The 24813-nt window shown below is 34.8% G+C and overlaps 1 protein-coding gene across 12 annotated transcripts in view; it reads right to left on the bottom strand.

Annotated features, from left to right (window-relative positions):
- MKLN1 (muskelin 1) overlaps positions 1–24813 on the bottom strand; it is a 322457-nt gene that overhangs the window by 42408 nt on the left and 255236 nt on the right. For 11 of the 12 annotated variants that reach the window (XM_071221698.1, XM_071221699.1, XM_071221696.1 and 8 more), the window contains 4 exons: positions 22843–22955; positions 15910–16122; positions 7768–7989; positions 4733–4868 (listed from right to left, as the gene is read on the bottom strand). In XM_071221698.1, the coding sequence (XP_071077799.1) occupies positions 4733–4868; positions 7768–7989; positions 15910–16122; positions 22843–22955 (684 nt within the window). The remainder of the gene's footprint in view (positions 1–4732; positions 4869–7767; positions 7990–15909; positions 16123–22842; positions 22956–24813) is intronic. The other variant, XM_024554970.3, reaches the window with a different exon arrangement.

The following is a 24813-nucleotide window of genomic DNA, read 5'->3' as shown; positions in this document are numbered from 1 at the left end:
ATAAAGACCCTGTCATTAAGCCTTTCAATAGTATCCTATTTTATTTAGGGAAAAAAAAAATTTTGTATTTGTAAAAGGCACTGAATAATCAGACTCAACTAATTTCTTCAACCTTATTTCATACCAATTTTCCCCAATATCAATGTGCACCAGCCCCAACTGTTTCTGGAACATGCTAAGTTCTTTCCTGCTTTGGGACCTCTGTTACTTGCTCTTCATTCAGTTCTTAATATGGTTCTTCCTAACGCTCTACTTTTTGTCTTAACTCTTAAAGATAACCCCCTCAGAAATGGTTTTCCAACCTACTCTATCTAAATGGGACCTCCCATGTTACTCATTATCGCAGCACCCAATTTTTTTCTTCACAGTACATAGAAGGCCAACTGCAGGCCCCTCTCCACTAGAATGGAGTCCTTTTTGAGAAGGGATCTTGTAAGATCCATAAGACATACTTGGCATATAGAAGGCACTGAAATACGTTGAGAGGGAGAGAGTCAAACTTAGATGCTAGCAGGTGATCAACAGCTATTAAATTAATGAATGAATTTGTTTGCATTGTGGAATAACACACCATAAATCAATTAAAAGAACACAGAGCAAAACTGGTGATTTTGATTTTACAAAAGTTGACTATAGCAGCGATTTAGAAAACGAATCCACTTGCCTTTACTAATACCTCTAGTCCATGATAATAAAATTATGGTGGAAAAAATGACAATTTAATGAAAATTTAAAGATAGCAGAATATAAAATTGTGCTAAATTTTATACACTAAGTTTAAAAAGAGTAGAAGGAACTTCCACATCAAAATTTAACAGATTATATCTGGATGGTTTGATACATTTTCTTTTTTGCCTCTTTCTATATTTTCCAAAGTCTCTACAATGAGAATATTGCTTTTATAATGAAAACATAATTGAACAACAACAAAAAACATTTATCACACTTTGCTGGCTCTCAATCTAGCCATAACCATGAATGATGAAGCATTACAATGATCACTTTTTAAAAATCTTCAAATGATAGTCATTAAATCCTCCTTATGACAGTGAATTTTTTTTAACTAATTATCTGCCACTATTACTCTTTGCCCTTTTTTCTTTTAATCTTGGGAGGTAGCGCCGAATGGTGGGGCGGGAAAACCTTCTTTGCATTCAAACTTCTAAATTCCAGCTCTTTTTCTGGTTATGTAATGCTGAATGTATTATGTCACTGAGTTCAATTTTTCTCATCTGGTAAATGAGAATAATACCACCAGTCAGAGATATTTATAAACCACCAGGCTTAGTGACTGGCATACGGCAAGATCTAAATAAAGAGCAGCTACTATCATCCATCAGAATATTATCACCTAGCTAGGTTAGGAGCACGCTGAGATTCCCTGATCATCTTGTTCCACTGCACACCCAGACGAGCACTGAGCCAGTATGTAGCAGTTTTCAACATATTTTGTCAAATCAATTACGATCTTCATTACCTTTTTCAGGTAGAGCTACATTAGGATTGTAGGAAAGTATTACCTCTCTCCTCCTACTTATTTTAATGGAAAGTTAGAATAACTCTTAAAAGCTAGAGGAAGTTGAAAATTAAATCAAATACCCCCACACTATCCTATGGTAGCAGAAAATAAATAAGTAAACAAGACAGACAATTTTAGATAGAATAAGTAATGCCATTAGTCATTTCTCATTTTATCGCTTTCCACATTTCTAAATGATATATTTAAGCTGCTTCTTTAGACATCATCTACTGACTCCCTGTCATAACAGATGAATATTTTTACTACAGTGACACCCATCCCCTCATTCCTTTCGCCTGGTCCTCCCACTGAACTTTATCCCAATATTTGGTTACACTGTAGTTTCTGCTTTATGATAATTAGAGAAATACTGCTCACTGTAGAGCCAAGAAATGTATGCCCCCTTGTGTATACATTTTTTTCTTTTCCTATTATGTTCCTATCCTCAATCTTTTATATCAGATGTTATTTACCTATTAACAATTTTTTATCCCAAATGTTCAAACACACCTATTGAATCTACTTTTATCTAGAAACCTCACTTTGATGAGGAAGAGTACTCTTCTTTCCTGTGTCCTCCTGCTCCAATCTGAACTAGATGCTTATTCGGTTTGCTGTGCAGGTACCAGCTTGAGATGTCCTTTCACTGCTTCCCAGAATCAGATACTCTTCTTCCCAGCTCCCATGTTTTCTTTTTCATTACTTTTACTCCCTTTTGTTAGTGTGCATGGTGTACTAATTGCCTAAGGAAGAGTGGATAAAAGATCTATCACATTTTTAATCTTGTGTGACAGATAACTGTTGACTGCCTGATCTAATAGCCATTTCCAAACCCCCTTCCCGGGTGTACTATATAAATATACGCTGGAAAAGCTAAATAGTTGCTTTACCAGACTCTCTTGAAGCCAGGTTTCACATGTTTAGTCAATGAAATACAAGCAGGGAGCTTTCTGGGCAAGTTTTGCTTTCCTTCCTTTTTTCCTATCTGAGATAAAGGCATGATGTTTGAGATACACCAGCCAATTTGCCGCCATGAGGCTACAGCTATGTTAAAGATGCAAAACAGAAAAATTAGAAAGAACCTGGGGCATTGCTCGAGTCACTTCATCAGTGCCAAATTACCTACCTCTGGACTACTTACTCTATGAGAGAAAAGATTCCTCATTTGTTTAAGCCACGGTTTTCTGGGTTTTCTATTACTTGAGGCACATTCTATTGATAAACTTTAGATATCCGAAAATAGTATTTCTTCCCTCCTGCTTCACTGGTGTTTTGGCTACAGATAGAATTCTAGGTTGGTAATAATTTCACCTCAGAATTTTAAGACCATATTCCCCTTTATCTTATAGCTTCCAATGTTGCTGAGAATTTTTATATCATTCTAAGTCCTGTTCCTTTGAATGTGACCTCATTTTACCCTAGAAGCTTTTAAGATATTCTCCTTATGCCTGATACGTGAAATTCCACAACACACACTGACATGCCCTCGGAGTTCTTCTTTTTGTTTTTCTAAATTTGACGTACTGACTTCTTTAGGGATCCACTTACAATTTGAAGCCACTGTTACTCAGTTTGGGGAAATTTCTGCTCTTTCTTTATTTTATAGCCTAGTCTCCTCCATTTGCTTTGTTCTCTATAGCTGTAGAAACACTGGACCTCTTGGATTGATTTTCTAAGACCCCTATTTTCTCCAATTTCCATCTCTATCTCTTTGTCTATTTTTCAGATTTTTTATAATTTCTCTACTCTTTTATTCTAGCAAAATTTATTTTCCAAAAGCTCTTTCTTAGTCTCTGATCTTTCATCGCAGCCTATTATAGTTTTATGGATGCAGTATCCTTTTCTCTAAGAAAATTGGTCTTGATCGTTATTATTTTTTTCATTTACTTGTGTTCAGTGCATTACTCCAGATTTCTGTTTTCAGGTTTTCTTTGTTTTCATGTTTCTCTTTCATGGTGAAGGCCCTAATACGAAAGATACTTATCTGACAGTTCATTAAGAGCTACAAAATAAAACGTTAATTGACAGTATGTGTACCGTGGGTAACACTAGAGGGGGACTGGGCTGTGAAAGTAGTCATTGTATTGGGGGCTGGGCAGCAAGATTTGCCATTTTAATGGGAGTGGGGTGGGGGGTTCCGAAACAACAGTATCTGGAAATCTTTTCTCTGAGGCCATACATTTCCTCAAGAGAAGGGGATTCTAGTCTTTGCCTAGGAGACATATGCCTGGCATCATGGGAACAGGGATGTGGTTAGAAGGTCCACTATGCCGTTGATAGGTTGAACTGTCCTATTTTCCACTCTGTCCCCTATGCCTCCACACAGCCTCTATCATTCCATTTCCCCCTGGAAAATAAAGTGCTAGTAGGAAGTATGAGAGAAGGGTCCTGAGGGCAAACTACTTCACGTGTACTTTTTTAATTTTTATTTTTTACCTCTGGCACTATCTTTTGTTAAAAACAACTTTTTCCTCCTAAATACAAACAATGATTAGAATTAAAATATCTGTTTTTATAAATAATAGCTAAAAGGAAAAGCAAGCTGATCTAATTTCCTACCCTATTGCTTGAGGTAGGCATTTTAAACCTTAACCAAATACCATACTTCTGTATATGTCACAGGCAAAGTGATTCCTGTGCAGGATAACTATGTATATCATCCAAAATAGGATACTTTTAAGAGTGAATGGGGCAGTAGTAATAATTATGCCAGGGCAATATGCATAAAACTGAGACTATCTCGGGCAAACTAGTCACTGTGCTACTAGGAGAATAACTTCCTGGATGCTGAGCTTGTAAACTTAAAAGGCTTTACCAATTACATGTCCTCCCTCAGAACAAAGACATACTCTATTTCGCTAGTGCGTAATATGTCACTATATTAAAAAGAGAAGGTGGAAAGTATTAGCAAATATAGAATAATACAGTTTTTAGGGTATTAGTTCTTGCAAAGCCTCCTCCCCAAATAGACACACAAATAATTCTTTTAAAAATTCACATACCGTCTTTCTGCTCCAAGGGAGTAATGATAATTCATATATTTTAAAAAGATAAAACTGGATAATTTAGCTTACAGAGTTTTCCTTATCTTAGTCAGAATTACTTCAATTAAAGAAATGGGGAAAGAGTGAAGAATGGTTAGAACGCAAAGAAAATGGGCTGCAATCTTCTACCTTAGAAAGTAGTTAAGACCTGAGACAAATCACTAAACACCTTTACCCATTCCAGAGTCCTTCTTGGTGCCATCTGATATTATGTCAACGTGATCAGAGTCCACATCGTAACTAAAGAAATCATTCAAATAGGTCTTCGATCGCTGGCCACCAAATACATACAAGCAACGATTTTTCTGAAAAATAAGAAAAAGGGAGTAAAGGACAGAGAAAGTAATCACTTCCATGAAAAATTCAGAATGATCTTTTAAAAGTATAAACCTCTATAAAAGTAACTTTATGACAGATCCCATGCAATGGAGTACTATGATGGTACAAAGAGAAATGCAGCTTTCTATATATTGCAAAGAGGTGATCTCCGGGATATGCTATTAAAGTAAAAAATCGAGCTGCAGAATGACGTATACAGGGTGGTGCCTTTGTATGAGAAAGGAGAAAAAGTAATATGTAAGTGTATGTTTCTTTCTCCAAAAAGAAACAAAGAGAACTAATAAAAGAGTTACCTACTGGATAAGTGACAGATCAGGGAGACAGGGATAAACACCCAATCTTTTGTAAAGAACCCAGACTTACGGTTTTGCCTTTAGAAGAAGGCATATATTTTTATTTAACTAGAAAACAAATAACTCAATAAAAAATCTCTGAAATTTGAATAAAAGAAATAAACATATTGGTATATAAAGACATGACCACACAGAGAGATAATCACACAGAGAAGTAATATTTCCAGTGATTTTAATTCATGTTTTTGACTAACCTTTCCTAGTGGGCTATATCCTAAATAGAAAAATAATAAGAAAACAATTTTAAATAGCATTCAGTGATTTTGTTGTTAGTTTTGCTATTCTGTAAAATATAAGACAGAGCAAGCAATGTAATATTGACATTAGGAAGGAGGATTTTAAACTTAAAAGATATCCAAATACAAAATCAAAGATATTAAATTTAAAAATTATAATCTTTAATTTTAATTAGATATATCATTATAAACTCATGATTTAATTTTTCTCTACCTAAAAAAAGATTCACACACACACACACATGGGTATATTGTGAAGGGGGAAACGCCTATTAGCCAAAGACAGAGAAAAATATGGGCATCAAAAAGAATAATGACATCACTGGATTAAACATATAAAATATGTAAAAGTCAATGAGTTCATAATAACACTTTAAAAAAATCTACTGGTTAACTTTGGAGCCTTAACTCATTAATATGAAAAAGTGATGAAAGAAAAGAATCAAACATTCTTATAACCTTTCCTGTGTGTTTACTAATCAGGGTAGCCATATAGTTAATAGGAGTGAGTTTTTTATAATACAATCACAGTCAATAAATGCAGAAGAAATGACACAATTAGGAAAATCACCATTTGACAAATCCTAATAAAATCTAGGTAATGACTATCAATGGCTGCTAGAGCCATTAGGTAAAAAGTTGACAAGAAACTTTACACTTAATAATCAGGCTAGTAACAGCTGAATTCACTGAACAACTTTAACATCAGCAAAAGTATACTTTTAAGACTATACATTAAATGCCTCTTGATATTTTTCAATCAGACCACCTCTGAAGTATTCTTGCACCTCTCCTTTTGTACCCCCTACCCCCCAGTAGGGAGAGTGAATCTTAAATCAAGTACTAGATTTTTCAGGGTGATCAAGATAAACAAATGTCTAAACACTGGGTTGTGTAACTGAAGCTAATACAATATATGTCAACTGTAACTCAAAAATTCTTTTTAAAAAATTTTTATTTTGCCTTTAGGACCTTTAGACTCTGGCTTTAACTACCAGCTGACATGAAATATGGGTAAAAGATCATATTATATGAGGGTAAAGTCAGCCAAATAAAGAATACAGGAAATTCTAAGGCAAACATGATTAAGTTTCGTTAACAAACGGGGTGAGTACCATTATGAATTAAAAGAAATTTAAGAGACATTACAACCAAATGTAATACAGACTTAAAAAAAAAGATTTTATTTATTTATTTTTAGAGAGAGGGAGAGGGAGAAAGAGAGGAAGAGAAAGATAAATGTGTGGTTGTCTCTTGCGCACCCCCTAATGGGGGCCTGGCCTGCAACCTAGGCATGTGCCCTGATGGGAATTGAACCGGCAATCATTTGGTTTGCAGGCCAGCACTCAATCCACTGAGCCACAGCAGCCAGGGCATAATACAGACTGTTTTTGAATCCCAACTTGAATAAACCAACTATGAAAGGTACTTTTCAGTATTTCAGAAAAATTCTATATATTAAATGATATTAAGAAATTGCTTTTACTTTGGTTAGGTCTTATAATGGTATTACAATTATGAGTTTTAAAAGTCCTTAGCTGTTAGTGACATATAGTATTTACAGGTGTAAAAATAGTGTTTGGGATTTGCTTTAATATAACCCACCAGCACAAGAAAATTTAAGAATAAACTTAAAATTCAAAGAAACATCAAAAAAATAAATGAAGTACAAGTGGGGTAAATACATGAAAAATAAATAGTCACATACTGATAACAGCTAAAACTGATGAGTACACAGGAATTTACCATACTCTTCTCCCCACTTTGGTATGTTTAAAATATTCCATAATATATTTTTCAAGTTATGTTCTCAGAAAGAAGTCCAAGTTTTCACTGTAACATCTGAAAAGGTTAATGCAGTATCTGTATGTTGGTTTGCTGATAAAGTTTAATTTCATTCTATAAAGTCAACTCTTTAATTATTTGCATTTAATGAAGAAGAGCAGAAGGGAAAATAACAGATAAGAAAATTTATCTTCTAGTTACTAAGAGAAATAAATAAATAGAAATAGCTGCACTATCTATATAAGCAGTGAAGTTAGTCATAAAAATGCCTAGATTAGTATCCAAGTGATAACTATTTTGGAATTACTAAATTGATGGGAAATACTTTCAAGTAGCTAACAGATCACTGTTAAAGAGTTTCATTTTTGTCTGTCATTATTAATACTAATGAAAAGTTTTGATCTCTTACTGAGGAATTAATTTCACCACTTCTTTTCCTACTGAGATATACATGACAAAATAATATAACACAATGTACAGAATATTCTTACTGAGTGAAAGAGCATGCAGTGTCCTATCCGAGACTGGATATCCTCAGGCCCAGCATTACAGGAGTCCTCTCGAAGAAGTTTCCAGGTCTGACATTGACAGTTGAAAGCGAACAACCCACTGAATTGTGGTTCACTGGCTCTGCTGTCGTCTACACTGCCATTACACGTCAAAATTCTACCACCAAAGGTGTAGATCATATGTTTCTCTGAGTCCATACACATCTATAAGAACAAGACAACAGATTGAATAGTTTCAGACTGTCCCTGTCATATGTGCTAAAGTGAAAACAATGTGAGTGGTTTTAGATTCTTAAAAACAAAACAAAACAAAACTGAACTTTGTCTTAATAACACTACATACCACCACTGATTATCACATGCACTTATTGCAATACTGCTCATCACCTGGCAGGCATATTTCTAAATACCTTTTCACTTTTCCATTTTTCCCACTGAAAATAAAATATGTTGGGTTAAAGAGCTTTATGCTTTCTTGAAATTAGTAATTTTTACCAAATCAATCAATAATACATGAGGTGTTGACTTGCAAACCTAAGAGTAAATACAGATCATCCTCTACGGGTAAACAATGATCACACGCTCCTTTTAATTCTCCTTATAAAAACTTTCTATTCTAGGCAACCAGTTTATTAATCTTGCTACTATTTAATGAAGAGAGCAAATATGTGAAATGAGTGATGCAGCTAAATTCATCTCCCTGCATTTATTTTACAAAACTCTTCAAAATTATGTTACAAAACAGTACATCAAACAAAAAGACATTTAAAGCAATCAGTCTCCAGACTGACATCTATGGTGTGATGAACCTTGTCTTCTTTTAACACAACACTATAAATTTAGTTTTCTTTGAGGTGTGTTATGCAACTCATGTTCAAAAGCCAACCTTAATTCTTTCATTCTTTCAACTCAAGATTATAGTTTTCACAAAAATATCAGGGAAAAGTCATTTGTCAAAAGATAATAAATAAGAATTAAATTTATTTCAAGGAATATGTACGTCCAAGTTGGAAAATGACAATGAATACAAAGGGCATTTATATTTAAAGAAAAAAAACTGTGTGCACAAAACATTATTTTGCTAAAGCACAAATACTAGCCATTGTATGTTTAATTCTCTCCTCCCATCAAATTACTTCTATTTATTTTTGTATTGTTTTTAATAAAAAGCTTTTTAACAATCACAAAATTTGGTTTTTACATTAATACTGAAAAGATTTTAACCATGTCACCCCAATAAATTCAAAGAAAAGACTGTAGTACATCCTAATCTTTACCTACCATCAAAAAGATCTACTCACTTGCTACTACTACCCAGGTTCCTGGCAGATTTTTGTAAATTAAGATAAAAATCTTCTATACCTCAAGGGTGAAATCTTGGTGAATATGGTTGCAAAAACTGAGAAAGTTTTCATGACCCTGGCCCTCCAAAGAAAGTGTTCCCCTTCTTTAATCTTTAATAATCCTATCATTAAAAGCAATCCATACATTTCTGAAGACAACTCAGTACTGCCCCAATTACCTACTATATATACGACTGTGTAGGGCTTCATTGAAGCTGGGTCATATCACCCAGTCCTAAGTACTTTAAGGCTCCAATCTCTCCAAACACTGGGGATCATGCTGGAAATCCCAAGGGACTTACATCATGGAAGCCAATTTACATTTTCATAAATTCTTAGAGTCATACTAATTTTGGCCAATCCATGTTTTATCATGTTTCCTATGGTTATGTGGCCCCTATAGGTCTTCATATGGCTACAAAGGGATTTTCTCTTTCCTTTTGGGGATAATTTCAATGTGCCTGTTCTCATTTGTTTGCCTACAAAGGTAACTCGTTTTCTCTCTGAGGCTTTTAGGATTTTCTCTTAATCCTTGGTTCTGAAATTTCATTATGGAAGTATCTAGGCAGAGATATTCTTTTTCATTCATCTTGATTTGCACCTGGTGTTCCCTTTGTTCTGAAAACTTTCTTGGAGTTTTCTTCATTTTTACCTTGAGTTTGTTTGCTTGGGTTTTTGTTTTTTTTGTTTGGTCTGCATTCTCTTCTAGAACTCTTATTAGGTGGCATTGAAACTTCAGGACCTTTTTTTTCTCTGTTTCTTTTCTCTCACAATTTCAACTCACTAATTTAGTAACCACTTAAAGGTGTGTTCATTCTGCTTCCCAATTAATTTGCTGAGATTAAAAAAAAATCTTTAATTTGTCATTTTTCTAGGCATGCCTTTTTAATAAATGCAATATCCACCTGCATTACTCTAGAAATATCACTTAAACTTATCTTAAAGGCTTCTTCAGTTTATACTAGTTTTTCTTGGTTAATTCTTTGTTGAGTTCAGCATCTTTCTGATGGTATTAATTATATTCAAATATTTTGATTTTTTGGTTGCTGTTCTTAGTCCTTTTTGCATCTGAGAATCTCTAGTCATCTGCCTGTTGCAAATACAACAGCCTGCCTACAGGGACTGGGTGGGAAGAAATGAGATGTGATGCTACAAAGGGTTCCACAACTGCTCTCCAGTGCCCTTGGGAGTATTGCCTTTTCCAGCTCCAATGCCCACACTCAACCCTCGACCAAGGAAAATGATCACAGTTAAGTGCTACTCCGTCACACTGAAAAATGCTCTGCTGTTCAGTCTCCCACTGATAATCTACTGTTTGCCCCAGCTATATAAACGTTGAGGCTCATGTGGCTGCTATCTTACAGGCTCTAGTTTTTTCTGGTTGGATCTAATCTTGTCTGCTTTTACCTTAAAGGAATTTTACCCATTTTTTTTTTTAAGTTCTCCAGGGGCATTCTTTCTTGTTTTTCAACACCATTACTAATGTATTCTCTTGTTCAGCCTGCCAGTGATCCACACTGACCCAGGGAGAATGTCAATAGGCTGACGTCCCCAATGTTTTCCCTGAAGTTTCTCCTGCCATTTCTTGGCTAGTTCATATTTTTTCCAGTAATTTCTGCAAAAAGTGGTCATACTTTAAGAGCAGTTTGTCTATATACATAATCCTTGGCTCGCACTCTCTTTTTCTGAATACCTTCTAGATGTAGCTCTATTGTTTCCCGGCATTGAATGTAGCTGTAGAGACATCTGGTATCAGTCTCATTTTATTTCTCTTATAGGTAACTTGATCATTTTGCGTAGTTGTCCCCCCAAATGGCTTCTTTATATTTGAAATCCAATGTTACTAACATGTCTTGGAGCTGAATGCCTACTTCAGTTTTCCCTGAAGAGCACTTTTGAAATATGAAATACTCTTCTTTATTCAGAAAAGTCTTCTTGAATTTTATTTATAAATAATCATTGTTCCATTGTTTTGGTATTTAATGTCTCCAATTACAGGTATGTTGGCTAACTTTTGCCTGTCTTCTTGATCTGTAATTTTCTGGCTAATTCTCTTTTAAATTTTTATTTATTTTCTGTTCTTCTTATGTCCACGCTATAATTACCCTTACCTACTCTTCACTATGCTCCATGTAGATCAGTCTTCATTGCTGAAAGCGTTACTATGTTTTTCTTCAATCTCTTTCCTGAGTTTTACCAGGTCCAATTTCACCTGCTCCTATTATGTGGTCATCTCATCTGCATTCTTGAATTGATGCTTTGTAGTTTTCTTCAGAGTTTCAAGCTTCATTAAATCATTTAATTCATCTTTGGATACTGGAATATAATTTTCATCTGCTGTTGTGTGAAGAAAAGTTTTGCTGTTTTTCTTACTGTTTTTCTTTAGAGTACTTCTTTTTTTTTCAAATTACTTTACTGTTGTTCATTTACAGTTGCCTGTGTTTACCCCCCACCACTACCCCCCACCCCAGCCAAACTCACCTCTCTCCCTTACTTCCACCCCACCTTTGTTTTATCCATGTGTCCTTTTTTAAAAAATATTTTTATTGATTATGCTATTACAGTTTTACCAATTTCTCTCCCTCTATCCCCTCTCTACCCTGTCCCCCCAACCCTCTAACATCCCCCTCCCTTAGTTCATGTCCATGGGTTGTACATATAAGTTCTTTGAGTCCTCTGTTTCCTATACCATTTTTTATCTCTCCCCGTCTACCTTATGCCTACTAACCATGATTCTTCTTCCCTGTACCTCCCCCCCCCATTCCTCCCTTCCCCCTCCCCACTGAAAACCCTCCATGTGATGTCCATTTTTATGATTCTATTCCTGTTCTGGTTGTTTGCTTAGTTTTTGTTTTCATAGTTTTTCTTTTCTTTTAAAGGCTTATTTGTTGATAGTTGTGAGTTTGTTGTCATTTTACTGTTCATATTTTTTATCTTCTTTTTCTTAGATAAGTCCCTTTAACATTTCATATAATAAGGGCTTGGTGATGATGAACTCCTTTAACTTGACCTTATCTGGGAAGCACTTTATCTGTCCTTCCATTCTAAATGAAAGCTTTGCTAGATAGAGTAATCTTGGATGTAGGTCCTTGCCTTGCATGACTTCAAATACTTCTTTCCAGCCCCTTCTTGCCTGCAAGGTTTCTTTTGAGAAATCAGCTGATAGTCTAATGGGAAGTCCTTCGTTTGTAACAGTCTCCTTTTCTCTTGGCGCTTCCAAGATTCTCTCCTTATCTTTAATCTTGGGTAACTTAATGATGATGTGCCTTGGTGTGTTCCTCTTTGAGTCCAACTTCTTTGGGATTCTCTGGGGTTCCTGGACTTCCTGGAAGTTTATTTCCTTTGCCAGATTGGGGAAGTTTTCCTTCATTATTTGTTCAAATAAGTTTTCAATTTCTTGGCCTTCCTCTTCTCCTGGCACTCCTGTAATTCGGATATTGGAGTGTTTCAGGTTGTCCCAGAGGTTTGTAAGAGTCTCTTCACTTTTTCAAATTCTCGCTTCTTTTGATCTGGATGGATATTTATTTTTCCTTTTGTTCCAAATTGTTGCTTTGAGTCCTGGTTTCCTTCCTGTTACTGTTGATTCCCTGAACATTCTGCTTTATTTCACTTTGGGTATCCTTCATTTGTTCTTTCATTTTTCGACCAAGCTCAATCAGATCTGTGAGCATTTTGATTACCAGGGCTTTAAATTCTCCATCAGATAGGGTGGCAATCTCCTCCTTGCTTAGCTCTCTTTCTTTGTCTTGGTGCAGCTGATAGGTTGTAAGGGGATGGGGCCTTAGGTATTCACCCAGGCAAGGCAACCCTCTTTGCTGCGCTGCGGCACTGCCTGTAGGGGAGGCATCAGAGAGGGAATGGTGCTGCTCAACTGCTTGTCTCTGGACCACTTTTCAATGGACTCTCGGACTCTCATGTGAGACTGGGAGGTTCTCCTACTGGGGCAACCCCAGCTGTAGCCCACAGCCACTTCTGAGTCCCCTTAAGTCAGCCCCTCCCGGGCAGCCCACCAAGGTCCGCAGTCATCCCTGGCCCTAAGGTCCGCCACTTCACAGCAGTTTTTCTGAGTCAGCCAGAGTGGTCCGCCCCCTGACCCGTCTGGTTTTTCTGGTTGATTTTTTTCTTTAATTCCTTTGTTGTCGGAGTTCCATGCAGTTTGATTTTCTGGCACTTTTGGTTGTTTATTGATTTCAGATTGGTTGTTATCCTCCTTTTGGTTGTGCGAGGAAGAGCCTCCATCTTCACCGGAACTTCCATGTGTCCTGTAGAGTACCTCCTTAAAGATTTGGTGTTTATTGTTTTATAGATTTTCATATTTAAATTCAACTCTATTTAAAGTTGAATTTCTCTGGTCCAAGTAACAAAAGGTTCCTATGAAAGAGTGATGCTCTTGTTCAAGGAAACCCTCCTCTGTTGCTACTGAATTAAATGACTTCTTCAAAATATAGTGCACCTGGGAAGTCACGTCTTCCTTAACTCTATGAACCCTCGCCTGGGTTGGTGGTAGGCTTCTATCACAAGACTTGAGCTTCCCAAGTTTCTTCATTGGATATTACAAAGGAGTCACTGTCCCCAGTTGTCTTGGTGTTTCTCGTACTTTTCGAAGATGGTGCTTTCTGACATCTACCACATCTGGGTGCTTCCTAATCTCTCTGACTCCTCCAGAGGCTGCCTTGGGTTCAACTTTCTGCCCTGCTCCTAACACTTCCCACTCAAATGTACCTCTGCTAGGCTCCTCTGCATTCCCAGTTCCCTACTACACTGCTATCAGCTTCAATACAGGTTATGTATGGGTATTTCAGTTGTTTTTGGCTAAACTTACAAGAAATTGGGAGGTGGGGGTTTTCTTTGGCTCCTGGTTTTGCTGAATATGTGCCTTGTGTTTTTTATGAATCTTTTTTTGTTTGGTTCTCATTGTTTCTGAAAATCACACAAAGCAACAATAGACAAAGCTTCAGAACTAAGCCGCCACTATGTTCTTAATAAATTCAAGTCTTTAAATTTAAATTTTTTCACTACATTAAATTCAAAATGGCAAAGTAACTTTTAAACATGTCTTCATGCGTCTAGCATTCTCACGTTCTTCTCTAATTTGAACAGTAAGTGTCAAATCTTAAGTGTCATGAACAACCCCACGGGATTTTTGAAGCTCCAACTTATAGCTTTATTTGCATGAAACAGAATAGAAACTGGAGGCTTACACAGATAACACAAGGTCACAGAGCTAGTTGTTAGCTGAATTAGGACTGAAATCCTGGTTTTTTCATGCGTCCTGTTCTGGTATAACATCTAATCAGTGGAAAACCAAACATTTAACAGAACCTAGCTTCCAGGCAATATTCTGTTTTATCAAGGTCAAGAGAAACAAAGACCATACACAGGGCAATATATTTGTACTCAGACTACCCCTAAGATATTCTTTTTTCAACTTGTTAAAATAAAGACATAGGCATCTTTTGTAAAAAAAAAAAAAAAAAATTGTAACCAGTTGAAAGCAAGAAAAGAAATTGTTTCCCTCACAATGTTATCTGCTGATGTTCTGTTTTTAAAAGATCAGAACCAGCCAAACTTTTTTTGGAGTTTTTATTTTCCACATGAAAACACTGAGAATGTCAGCAGGGAAGTGCAAAGCTTTGCAGAGCTCAGTTATGTAGAGCCAGCAAATGTTCCAAATTCAATCTGGGGAGTACTTTGAAGACTAATGTTTTTGATTTTCCACCCACCACTTACTTGATAGGCATATAATCCATTCCTCTTTTCCTTACCATTTTCTTATCACAACTACTTACTAATATAAACAGCAGCAGAATACTTTTAAAGCAAAGAATTAACAAAAATATGTGAAAAAATAATAAATAAAAGTCTTGAGTTTCACTTGCATATAAGATAGGAGGTTAAATAGGCCTAAGTTAGATTCTCTCATAATTCTAGCACCACCTCCCATTCCTCAAGTACTAGCTAATACTATGTCCATCATTATGGTGTTGTAGACTTTTTAAAAGTCTTTTTCTCCTCCATACCCCAAAGAAAACTTTGGACATGGGTTGAACCAAGTAAAACTGCCTATAGAATTCGAAGTGATTACTGTTTTGTGTGAGGTATAGAACTACAATGAACTGCTATGGAGTCAGTATTCAAATACAGATAGCAATGGTAATGACACTGATGGAGATGATGATGAGACCTACAGGCATATTAATATTAAAATGGCTTATAATATTGCTATGTGTAGTCTTCTTGTCTACAGCATCACTGTATGATTTCTATTGGTGCTGAATTTAAACTTTTTCTAGTTTATGTCAAATTCCTATCAGTTTTATCATATTTGTGATTATATGCAAAGGTAAATATATTTCACTCAGATTAAAAGAAAAGCTCTAGATTTCAAATCCTGAACTCATTATAAAGTAATTTTAAATTTCTTCCAGTAATGCAGAATAAAAAGTTTTAAAAGGGAAAACTGTTATGATTTATGGATATTTATTATAAAATGAAATTTGTTTTTCCTAATGTGTACTGCTCTGTCTACTCTCTAAAGCTTTTTATAAATTCACATTTGTGTCCTCTGAGATCTTACTATTTTATCCTGCACTAAACAAGGGAAACAAATTTTAAAGAATAATTTTATACCTATTGAAACAAGTTATTTTTATTATCTGTCACAGGTATTTGTAATGGAAATTACTAAGAAACAAATCAGCATAACATGTGAAATAAACTCTATGAGCAAGAGTTACTAAGCACTAAGTAATTCTACCATATATTTATCTGTGCACCAAACCTGATGGTCAAACACCAACTTCGGCCCTCCGTCAGCAGCAGTATCCTCACTGAGTAACATCCACGTGTTAGTGTCAATGTCATAACGATAAAAGTCACTCTTCAGAGATTTGCTGTTCCTCACAGAGGAATCCAAGTAACGGCCCAACGTGTAGATTTGCCTTCGCTGAATGTCAATGCACATTTTATGACACGATCTGGCACTAGGACCATTCTGTGGAGAAACAAAGAATTCAGAGAACAAATAACAAAATAAAATTAAATGCCCCTTTTTGTTGACTTTCATTACAAGCTTTGCTCAGAAACTCATAGCAAGTCAACTAACATAAGTCCAACAAAATAAGCTTAAATCTCGAGGAAAGCAAAATAAGCAGTAGAAGACACAAATCTTACCTTAGAAATGCTGAATATCTACCAGGAAAGATGAGATGAACTATTCTGTACCCTGTGGTATTGTGTTCATAACAATTATACAGCTTCTATTATATACTTCACTGCATTTTAGTCATTTGTGCAAAGTTTAATTCTCTATCGTATGTCGATCTACTTAAAGACATATTTGGTCTTTTAAAATATTTCTCATCAGAATTTCTCACCAGAATCTAGCACAAGACAGGCACTCCGAGAATATCTAGAACCACTGAATTTCATAACTAGAAAGAACCTTCATAAAATCTCTAGTTTAATTATCTCCTTTAAAGATGAGGAACTGTAAGACAAAAGACAAAAGGCATCCTCCTGAAAGTCAGTAAGCCAGTGACAGAAGCAGAATGAGAATCCAAGTTTGACTTCTTCATCTCCCCTTTGTATTACATACAACTAACTCTCCTGACTGAATAAATAACCCAACTAGGGAGCAATATGAAGAACAGTGTATTACTAACCAAAATTAGGTGAGACCACCTGAATCATAGGACTGAATAAAAGATAAAAATTATTGTAGTATAAACCAAAAATAAGAGTCCATGAAGAAAAAAAAAAACCCTTCAATTAGCAGGACTGAATTAAAAGGAAACAAAACTAATATTTCTTAACTATCTCCTAAATTCTGTCTATATTATTACTATGTGTGTGTGTGTGTGTGTGTATATTTCATTTAAGCTATATGACAACTCTATAAGGAAATATTATCACCATTTCATAGAGCCTAAGTAATCTGTAAACAGTCACAAAACTAGAAAGTAAGATAGAGAATCTAAGCCCCAGGCTAACCAAGGCAAAATCTGGGTTCTTTCCACTATTCCAGATTTTTTTTTTTCCAGAAGAGAAACAAAAACAAAAATATACTTATTACAATGTGTGTGGTTATAACTGAGATAAAGAATTCCTGCTGCAGAAATAACAGAGTTGAAGTATAAGGTGGAAATAGGAATCTTGGTGAATGACTGACAGAGAAGACTACATATAATCTTGCAAGCAATAAAGAACTATTATAGATTTCTAGAGTGGGATATAAAAGAAGAGTAACCTACCATTAGTATTTAGATTAAACTAAACAATAATGGTATCAGGCATAAGCGACAATCTGACATTAGTGTTATTAACCCAGATATTAAGTTGATGTAAATCTGCACTTTAGTATTCATACTAATTACTACTTTAAAACTTATTTTTAAAGATTTGTGTCAAGAAAAATCTTAGTAGATAAGGTGAAAATTTTTACTTGGGAAAGAATTTCTTTCATAATTAAATAATCTCAAAAATAAAGATGTGGTAATATATAATAAATCAATGCCACATTTCCAAGAGTATGAAATTTGAAATTTTATTAGGTGAGTAATAGAATTTCTTATGTCATCTTAATTAGCATGAGTGCTATTAAAATGTTAAGCAATTATAACCTAAGTAAAAAAATAAATAATAATAATAATAATAATAGGAATCAATAGAATAGGAAACAGACAAAATTAACAAAGTTGTTTTTTTAAAGATAAGCAGAATTATAAGTCATTAGTAAGACTAATTTTTTAAAAAGAGAAAATAGAATTGCCAATATTAGAAATGAAAGCAGGACTATCACTATGAGCTCACTCTAAATTAAAAAGGACTAGGGCCTATTATAAAAAACACAGGTAAAATCTGATGATATAGGTAAAAAGACATATTCCTTGAAAAAATTTAATTTACCAAAACTGACATAAGGTGAAAGAGAAAATAGGAAGTCATTTATATCTACTGAAAAGTTGAATTCATAATTTAAAACCTTTCTACAGATAATTAATAATTTACAATCTTCCCACAGAGAATAAACTAGTTCTACATATCTACACTGGTAAATTTTATCAAACACTTAAGAAAGAAATAACACCAAATTTACACAAAATTTTTCAGAAAACAGAGAAAAAAAAAGCTTCCATTTTAAATCTGTATTCTATTCCATTCCTAATTTATTTTATGAGGACAACATAACAGTGAAACGAAGTAACTCCAATATTAGAAAGGAGAAGGAGGAGAAATAAGATACAGGCAGCTAGTATACCTCATGCACAAAGACACAAAACTAATTTTTAACAAAATATTATCAAGTAGAATGCAGCAGGATATAAAAAGGATTATTTTATAACTAAAGGGTTTATCTCAGGAGTGTAAAGTTGACTTTACATTTGAAAATCAATCAAGTTAATTCATCACTTTAACAGAATTAAAGGGGAAAACATGATTGTGTCAAAATATATAGAAAAAGCATTTGATAAAATTCAACACATTCATGAGGAAAAACTTACAGCAAACTAGGAATAGAAAGAAACTCCTACCCACCATTGTGACCATGACACCTCCCCAACACTTAAAAACTTTTCCAATGAGGTTTATGATGATATTAACAGACGTATTATTTTTAGATATTGTATATAAAATACATGAAGATATGGAAGATGTACGTAACTCAGGGAACCAATATTTTCCAAATGACCAAACACATGGGTAAAAAAACCACAGATAAAAGATCCATTCAAAGAACAAGCCAGAACAATGTGTTTTAATGTAATAGAATATAAGATGTTAGCTGATAGGGCTTCTGAGTAGCATTTCAATAGTCTTTTTAGATAATTATATGTGTTCTTTTTTGATCTCATATTCCTGCCAGAAATGTTTGAGTTCTGGTTGCTACCTTCTTATTCCCCATTGACCTTTGTCAAAATTAATTGATCATGTATGTCTCTTTCTGGACACTTTATTCTGCTCCATTACCTTTTGGTCTGTTCATATACTAATATGACACTCCTTGAGGTCAGGTAATATAAGACCTCTCTATTCTTTTTTTAAAAAATTATTCTGATTCTTCTAGGTCCTTTACATGTGCACATAGGTTTTAGAATCATATTGTTCATTTCTAAAACTGTTGGGATTATGATTGGGAATGTGATGAATCTATAAATCAATTTGGAGAGAGCTGATGTCTTAATATTGTCTTGTAATCCATGAACATAGTTAAATCTCCATTTATGTCAGTCTTCTTTAATATTTTGCAGCACTCCTGGAATTTTCAGGTTAGAGGTCTTGGATACTCTTAATAAATTGCTCCCAGTGTATTTTATGTAATTATATAAAAGAAGATATTAAAACATTATTTTCCTTTCCAAAAACATATGTATATGAAGTCCAATTTTCTTCATATACTCACACAAAACAATATGTCACAAGAGATTAAGTGCAACAGCAGATATGAAGATCTAGTTGTTTTCCACTAAAGAGATTAAAGAGATTTCATTAAATCTCTTCATTAAAGAGATTTTTTTATTAAAAAGATATCTTTTTTCATTAAAGAGATTTATAAAAATGCAAAATTAAAGAAAAACACATTTTGAACCTATAAAAACTTACTTGCATAAGACCTTGAACATTTAAAATAATTATTCTTGCCCTGGCTGGTATGCCTCAATGGATTGAGTACCAGCCTGTGAACTGAAAGGTCACCAGTTCAATTTCCAGTCAGGGCACATGCCTGGGTTTCAGGCCAGGTCCCCAGTGGGGGGCATGTGAGAGGCAATCAATCTATGAAGTTCTCACACATTGATTTTCTCTCCCTTTCTTTTTCCCTTCCTTCCCCCTGCTCTAAAAATAAATAAATAAAATCTAAAGAAAAGATTATTAAAAAATACACAAATAAAAATAAAATAATTATTCTCTTTAAGAGCTGAGCTCTTAAATCTCTTAAATGTGTTATTAGATACATATTTAAGTGATTTATATTAATTTTGCTTTTTAATTGTATATCATATTTTTAAAATACATGTCCGGGGAATCATCAAACAGTAACTTGCACTCACTGGTACAGAAAGTAAAATTAGATAATGGAATATTAACTATTTAATTTTGGAAGAAATGAGCATTTCTGCTAGAGCCATATATCACCATTCAATTCATAGACAGATCAACAAAAGGTTTTTTGGTGTCTATATGAAGAAAGTAATAATAAAGTATAATAAATCTGCACTCCAGCACTAGGTTCTCACTTTTACCTATTGACTTCAAAATAACAGACACAGTGTTCTTATCAAAACAATCTCTGTATTTTTCCAGGGTTAGTTTTAAATAATTATTAACTGCATTCTAAATATCACTTATAACATATATAAGTGGTATAAAAAAATAATACCCATGCCCAGTTTCAAAAGTAAAACATTAGTATTACCTTTGAGGTCCTGTGTAAACCAACCTCTTTTCAAGCCAAATGGCCACTTTCCTGAATTTTGTATTTATCAGTTCTTTTGTTTTACTCTAGCATTAACTTTTCATTTAACTTCTATCACCTACTTACTCACTAAAGAGTGAGCACATGATTTATGCCTTAAGGAATTCAGAGTCTAGGTAGGAAAACAGGAATGCAAACCAATCATCATAGTAACCCATGTATGAAATATAAGGCGTTAAATGAGCATACCCCCCCCCCCAAAAAAAAAGCTTCTAATTCTGCATGGAGAACTCAAGAACACTTCGCAGAGAAAGTGAAGTTTGAACCAAGTTTTAAAAAATAAATAGTCATTTACCAGGTAAAAGCTGGGTAAATGGGAGGAGGACACTGTTAATTCCAAACAAAGAAAAAAAAAACAATTGCCAAAGGACACAGGTGAAAAGCTGAATAATTCCAGCAACTACAGTATGTATGGCTGGCACATAAAGCCTGGAAATGAGGCTAGAAAGGTCAATAGGACAAAATCATGATGAGAAATTCGAAGTTTTTAGTCTAAGCAAAAGGAACTAAGGTAGATAAATTGCTTAATCATTCTGGTTACTGTTGTTCTTCTGACTTCCCTTTGATAGTGCTCCTCATCATACAGTGACTCTGGACTTGGTCACCTCAGTTCCTTTGGCCAATGGGACAAAAAGAAATTTGGTGGCATACTCATGTACACTTCATCCCCCTTGCAGCTCTGCCCTTGACATGAGAACAGTCTCAGCTAGCCAACAGGAAGGTGAGGAGCTACGAAGAACAAGGCCAAGTAGTCCCAGCTGAAGCTATACTGCACTAGCCGACGACAAGCTGACTCCTGATACATCAGTGAGCCAGTCAAAACCCAAAGAATGACCCAGTCAGTTTGTAAACTCCTGAGTAAAATAAATGCTTATTAGTATATGTCAATAAAATTTTTTAAAAGTTTTGAATGAAATAAAATACAGATAACAGAAATGGAAGCTAAACATGGGCTTTGAGCAGATGCCACATGGCCAGATATTTTCTTCTTAAAGATAGGGGTAATAAATGAAAATAGATCTGGGGATCAGCAACAGGCAAAAATGTCAAAGAAAGAAACCACAAAGTTGGAATTAATGCCAAAAAGAGAGGAAAAGACATGTGAAATGCAATATTGGGTGCTAGAACTATTGGAACTTAAGCACTTATTAGTTACACTCTATTAATAAGAGGGAGAGTTAGGAGAGTCTAACTCCTAGGAGAGTCTAGGATAAATCCTAGACTTATTACAAGAATAATTACAGATGTAATCAACCTACATTTAAAATAGTTTAAGAGAAAAAAGTTAAGTATTTCTTTAGGTGTCTCTATTTTTGTCAATGATAGAAATAATCATTTCAGAAAATGCTACTTTAATACTGAAAGACAAAGACCATTTTTCATACTTTTACAGGGATAATAAATAGAAATCAGAATTTTAAGATACATTTGGAAACATAAGAATGATTAATCAATGGAACACATGAATAATCAAGAATTTGCTTAAGTTTCCTGGCATTAAAGACTTAGCACAGATCTTTTTGAAATGGCCTTCCTAGATTAAATTAGGTCTTTTTCTCCCACTTTTCATTTGCAGCTCCTACTGTTTTATTAACAGCTTGTTTTTAACCTTGTAATCTGATACATCTTAGATAAAGGGTACAATAAAAAAATTCTATAAAAATTTGTAAAAATCTCAATTTTTGCTTTATACCAATGTGTAGTTATACACTTATTTAATTCAAAGCCATAAATCCAAGCCATCTTATTCACAATGGAAATGCTTTACAGATAGATACATGTATCGACAGACATAGATATATATGTACAATTTCAGTTAAAAATAAAATGTATATCATTTGTAAAACTGATATTTGGCCAAATATGGAGGGACCAAAATAGTGAGATAATGAAGACATCCAAAGCATAATTTTCCAGAGGAACTCAAAATAAGATGAATGCTTGAAATAAGAGTAGAGGTTATAGGAACACCTGCCACCTCTAAATTACACAGTTATAAAGTAGTAAAAACTAAATGATATTTGATACCCACTTCTATTTATCTCTGTAAGATAGATTTGTTCATGTACAGCCAGCGATAGAAGCTGGAACGCGAAAGTACTTAAGGCAAATTTGTTCACCACAAATTCTACTGCTACCACTGCTGATGGTTATTAGAAAAGAATACAAATCATCCGGGAAAAGAAGCGTACACCCACACCCCTACGACAATACAGATGGATGAAAATTCTGAGAACTTGCCTCTTTCTCAGTGTCTCTAGAGATACATGTCCACTGATTCTCCTTCACACTGTATGCCCAGAAGTCAGCAAGATCTTGTGTTCCATCCCAGCCACCAAACAAATAAACGGTCTCTGAAAATTAGAAAAATATGTGTAAAATGATAAAGACAAAATATAAGTCTAGACACCCAGACCTATCCAGTTGTCTCTAAGATCATTTCAGAAGGTACATGTAAATAAACTTAAAACTTTTAAACTGGCAACATTCCAAAATATTTCTAGACTAGTATTTCCTAAACACAAGTATACAGAAAGGCTGCTGCAGAACCACTACTCTGAGAGATTTATAATAAAAATACAGCTATTGAGGCATTCCCTAGATTCCGATTCTGTAGGTAAAAAGAGTCTGTCTGTATTGTTAAAGTATCCAGGGTGAATCTGATGTGCAGCCAGTTTAGGAGTTTCTGTTCAGCCACAAAAAATTTACATTTACTATATTAATAATGCAGCTTCAGGCCATAAAAAGAAAAAGAAAAAAGAGAGAAAAAAAGAAATCCCAGAGAAATATATAGTGTAAAATATAATGACATCTAGCTATTTTTCTTTTTTAAAAAAAATATTTTATTTATTTATGTTTTAGAGGAGAAGGAAGGAAGGAAGAGAGGGGGAGAAACATCGATGAGCGAGAGAAACATAGATCGGTTGCTTCCCGCACACCCCCAACTAGGGACCTTGCCGGCAACCCAGGCATGTGACTTCACCCAGAATCGAACTGGTGACCTTGTAGGTTTGCGGGACAATGCCCGACCCACTGAGCCACACCAATCAGAGCAAGGCATCTAGCTTTTTCTGGCGGGGGCGGGGGGGGGGGGTGAGGACGGGGAATCACATTAAAATCGTTTTCTTTCTAATACAATACCAAAAACAATAATTGACTGGCAGTTAAAGTTAGATATCTTAAAAATATAGTAATGCATATGCCTTGGTATTCCCATGGAAACTGGGGGAAATTTTTCCATATATGTGTGTATGTATATATATTGTAGTAGATTTAACTCCTCATGATCAACCTTTAAATCACTGTAGGTTATCTTGAGAATTTGGTTTCTTCTAACTCTGAAATATCCATTTTACCCATGGACTTTATCCCTGTGATAAAACTGATTTCTTCCCCTGGCTGGTGTGGCTCAGTGGAATGAGTGCCTGCCTGTGAACTGGAGGGTCGCCGGTTCCATTTCAGTTGGGGCATGTGCCTGGGTTGTGAGCCAGGTCCCTGGGGGTGGGGGGCAATCACACATCAAGGTTTCTCTCCCTCTCTTTCTCCATTCCTTCCCCTCCTAAAATAAATAAATAAATCTTTGAAGAAATCAGAATCTTAAAAAAAAAAAAACCCAAAAAACCCAAAACTGACTTCTTGCGTAGTGAAGAGTGAGACTCTTTACACATCACAACGTGTACATCCCACTCTTCTTTATATGGTAATAGTGACTTTATTTTCTTCAACTATTTTCCCCTTTTGTAAATAAATGTTTTATGCCTACTGGTGATATAAAGCCTAGCAATTATTTTTTATAAAGTTAAATAAGACATTACAGGAAAACTGTAAAGACATCTACTCTCTAACTGACACACCCTAGTCCTATAGATGAAGAAACTGCCATCTAAGTTATGTCCCACCACGAAGGGTTACATACAATTCAGAATGCACCTGGAAATACTGTAACACCGTTTAAGAAAATTCTTGCCATTCAGAGTTGGGCTGTCTTCTAAGAGATTTTTATCATATTGTCATATAATTTCAAACTTTAAGTGAATTTTCTAAATGAAACATCCCATTCTATGTCCCAAGAATCTTGGGAAATCAAAACAATACTTCTGGATAAGAAGAGATCACTGGAACAGGACTGAGTTCTTGTGCTAACTCAGTAACAGGTCACTTAACCTCACTGCTTCTTAGTTTCTTTATTTATAAAATTCTCAGTGTTGTGGT

This window comes from Desmodus rotundus, chromosome 6 (genome assembly GCF_022682495.2).
Source record: "Desmodus rotundus isolate HL8 chromosome 6, HLdesRot8A.1, whole genome shotgun sequence".
In the NCBI taxonomy this organism is placed as follows: Eukaryota; Metazoa; Chordata; class Mammalia; order Chiroptera; family Phyllostomidae; genus Desmodus; species Desmodus rotundus.
This window is presented reverse-complemented; position numbering and strand designations above follow the sequence as displayed.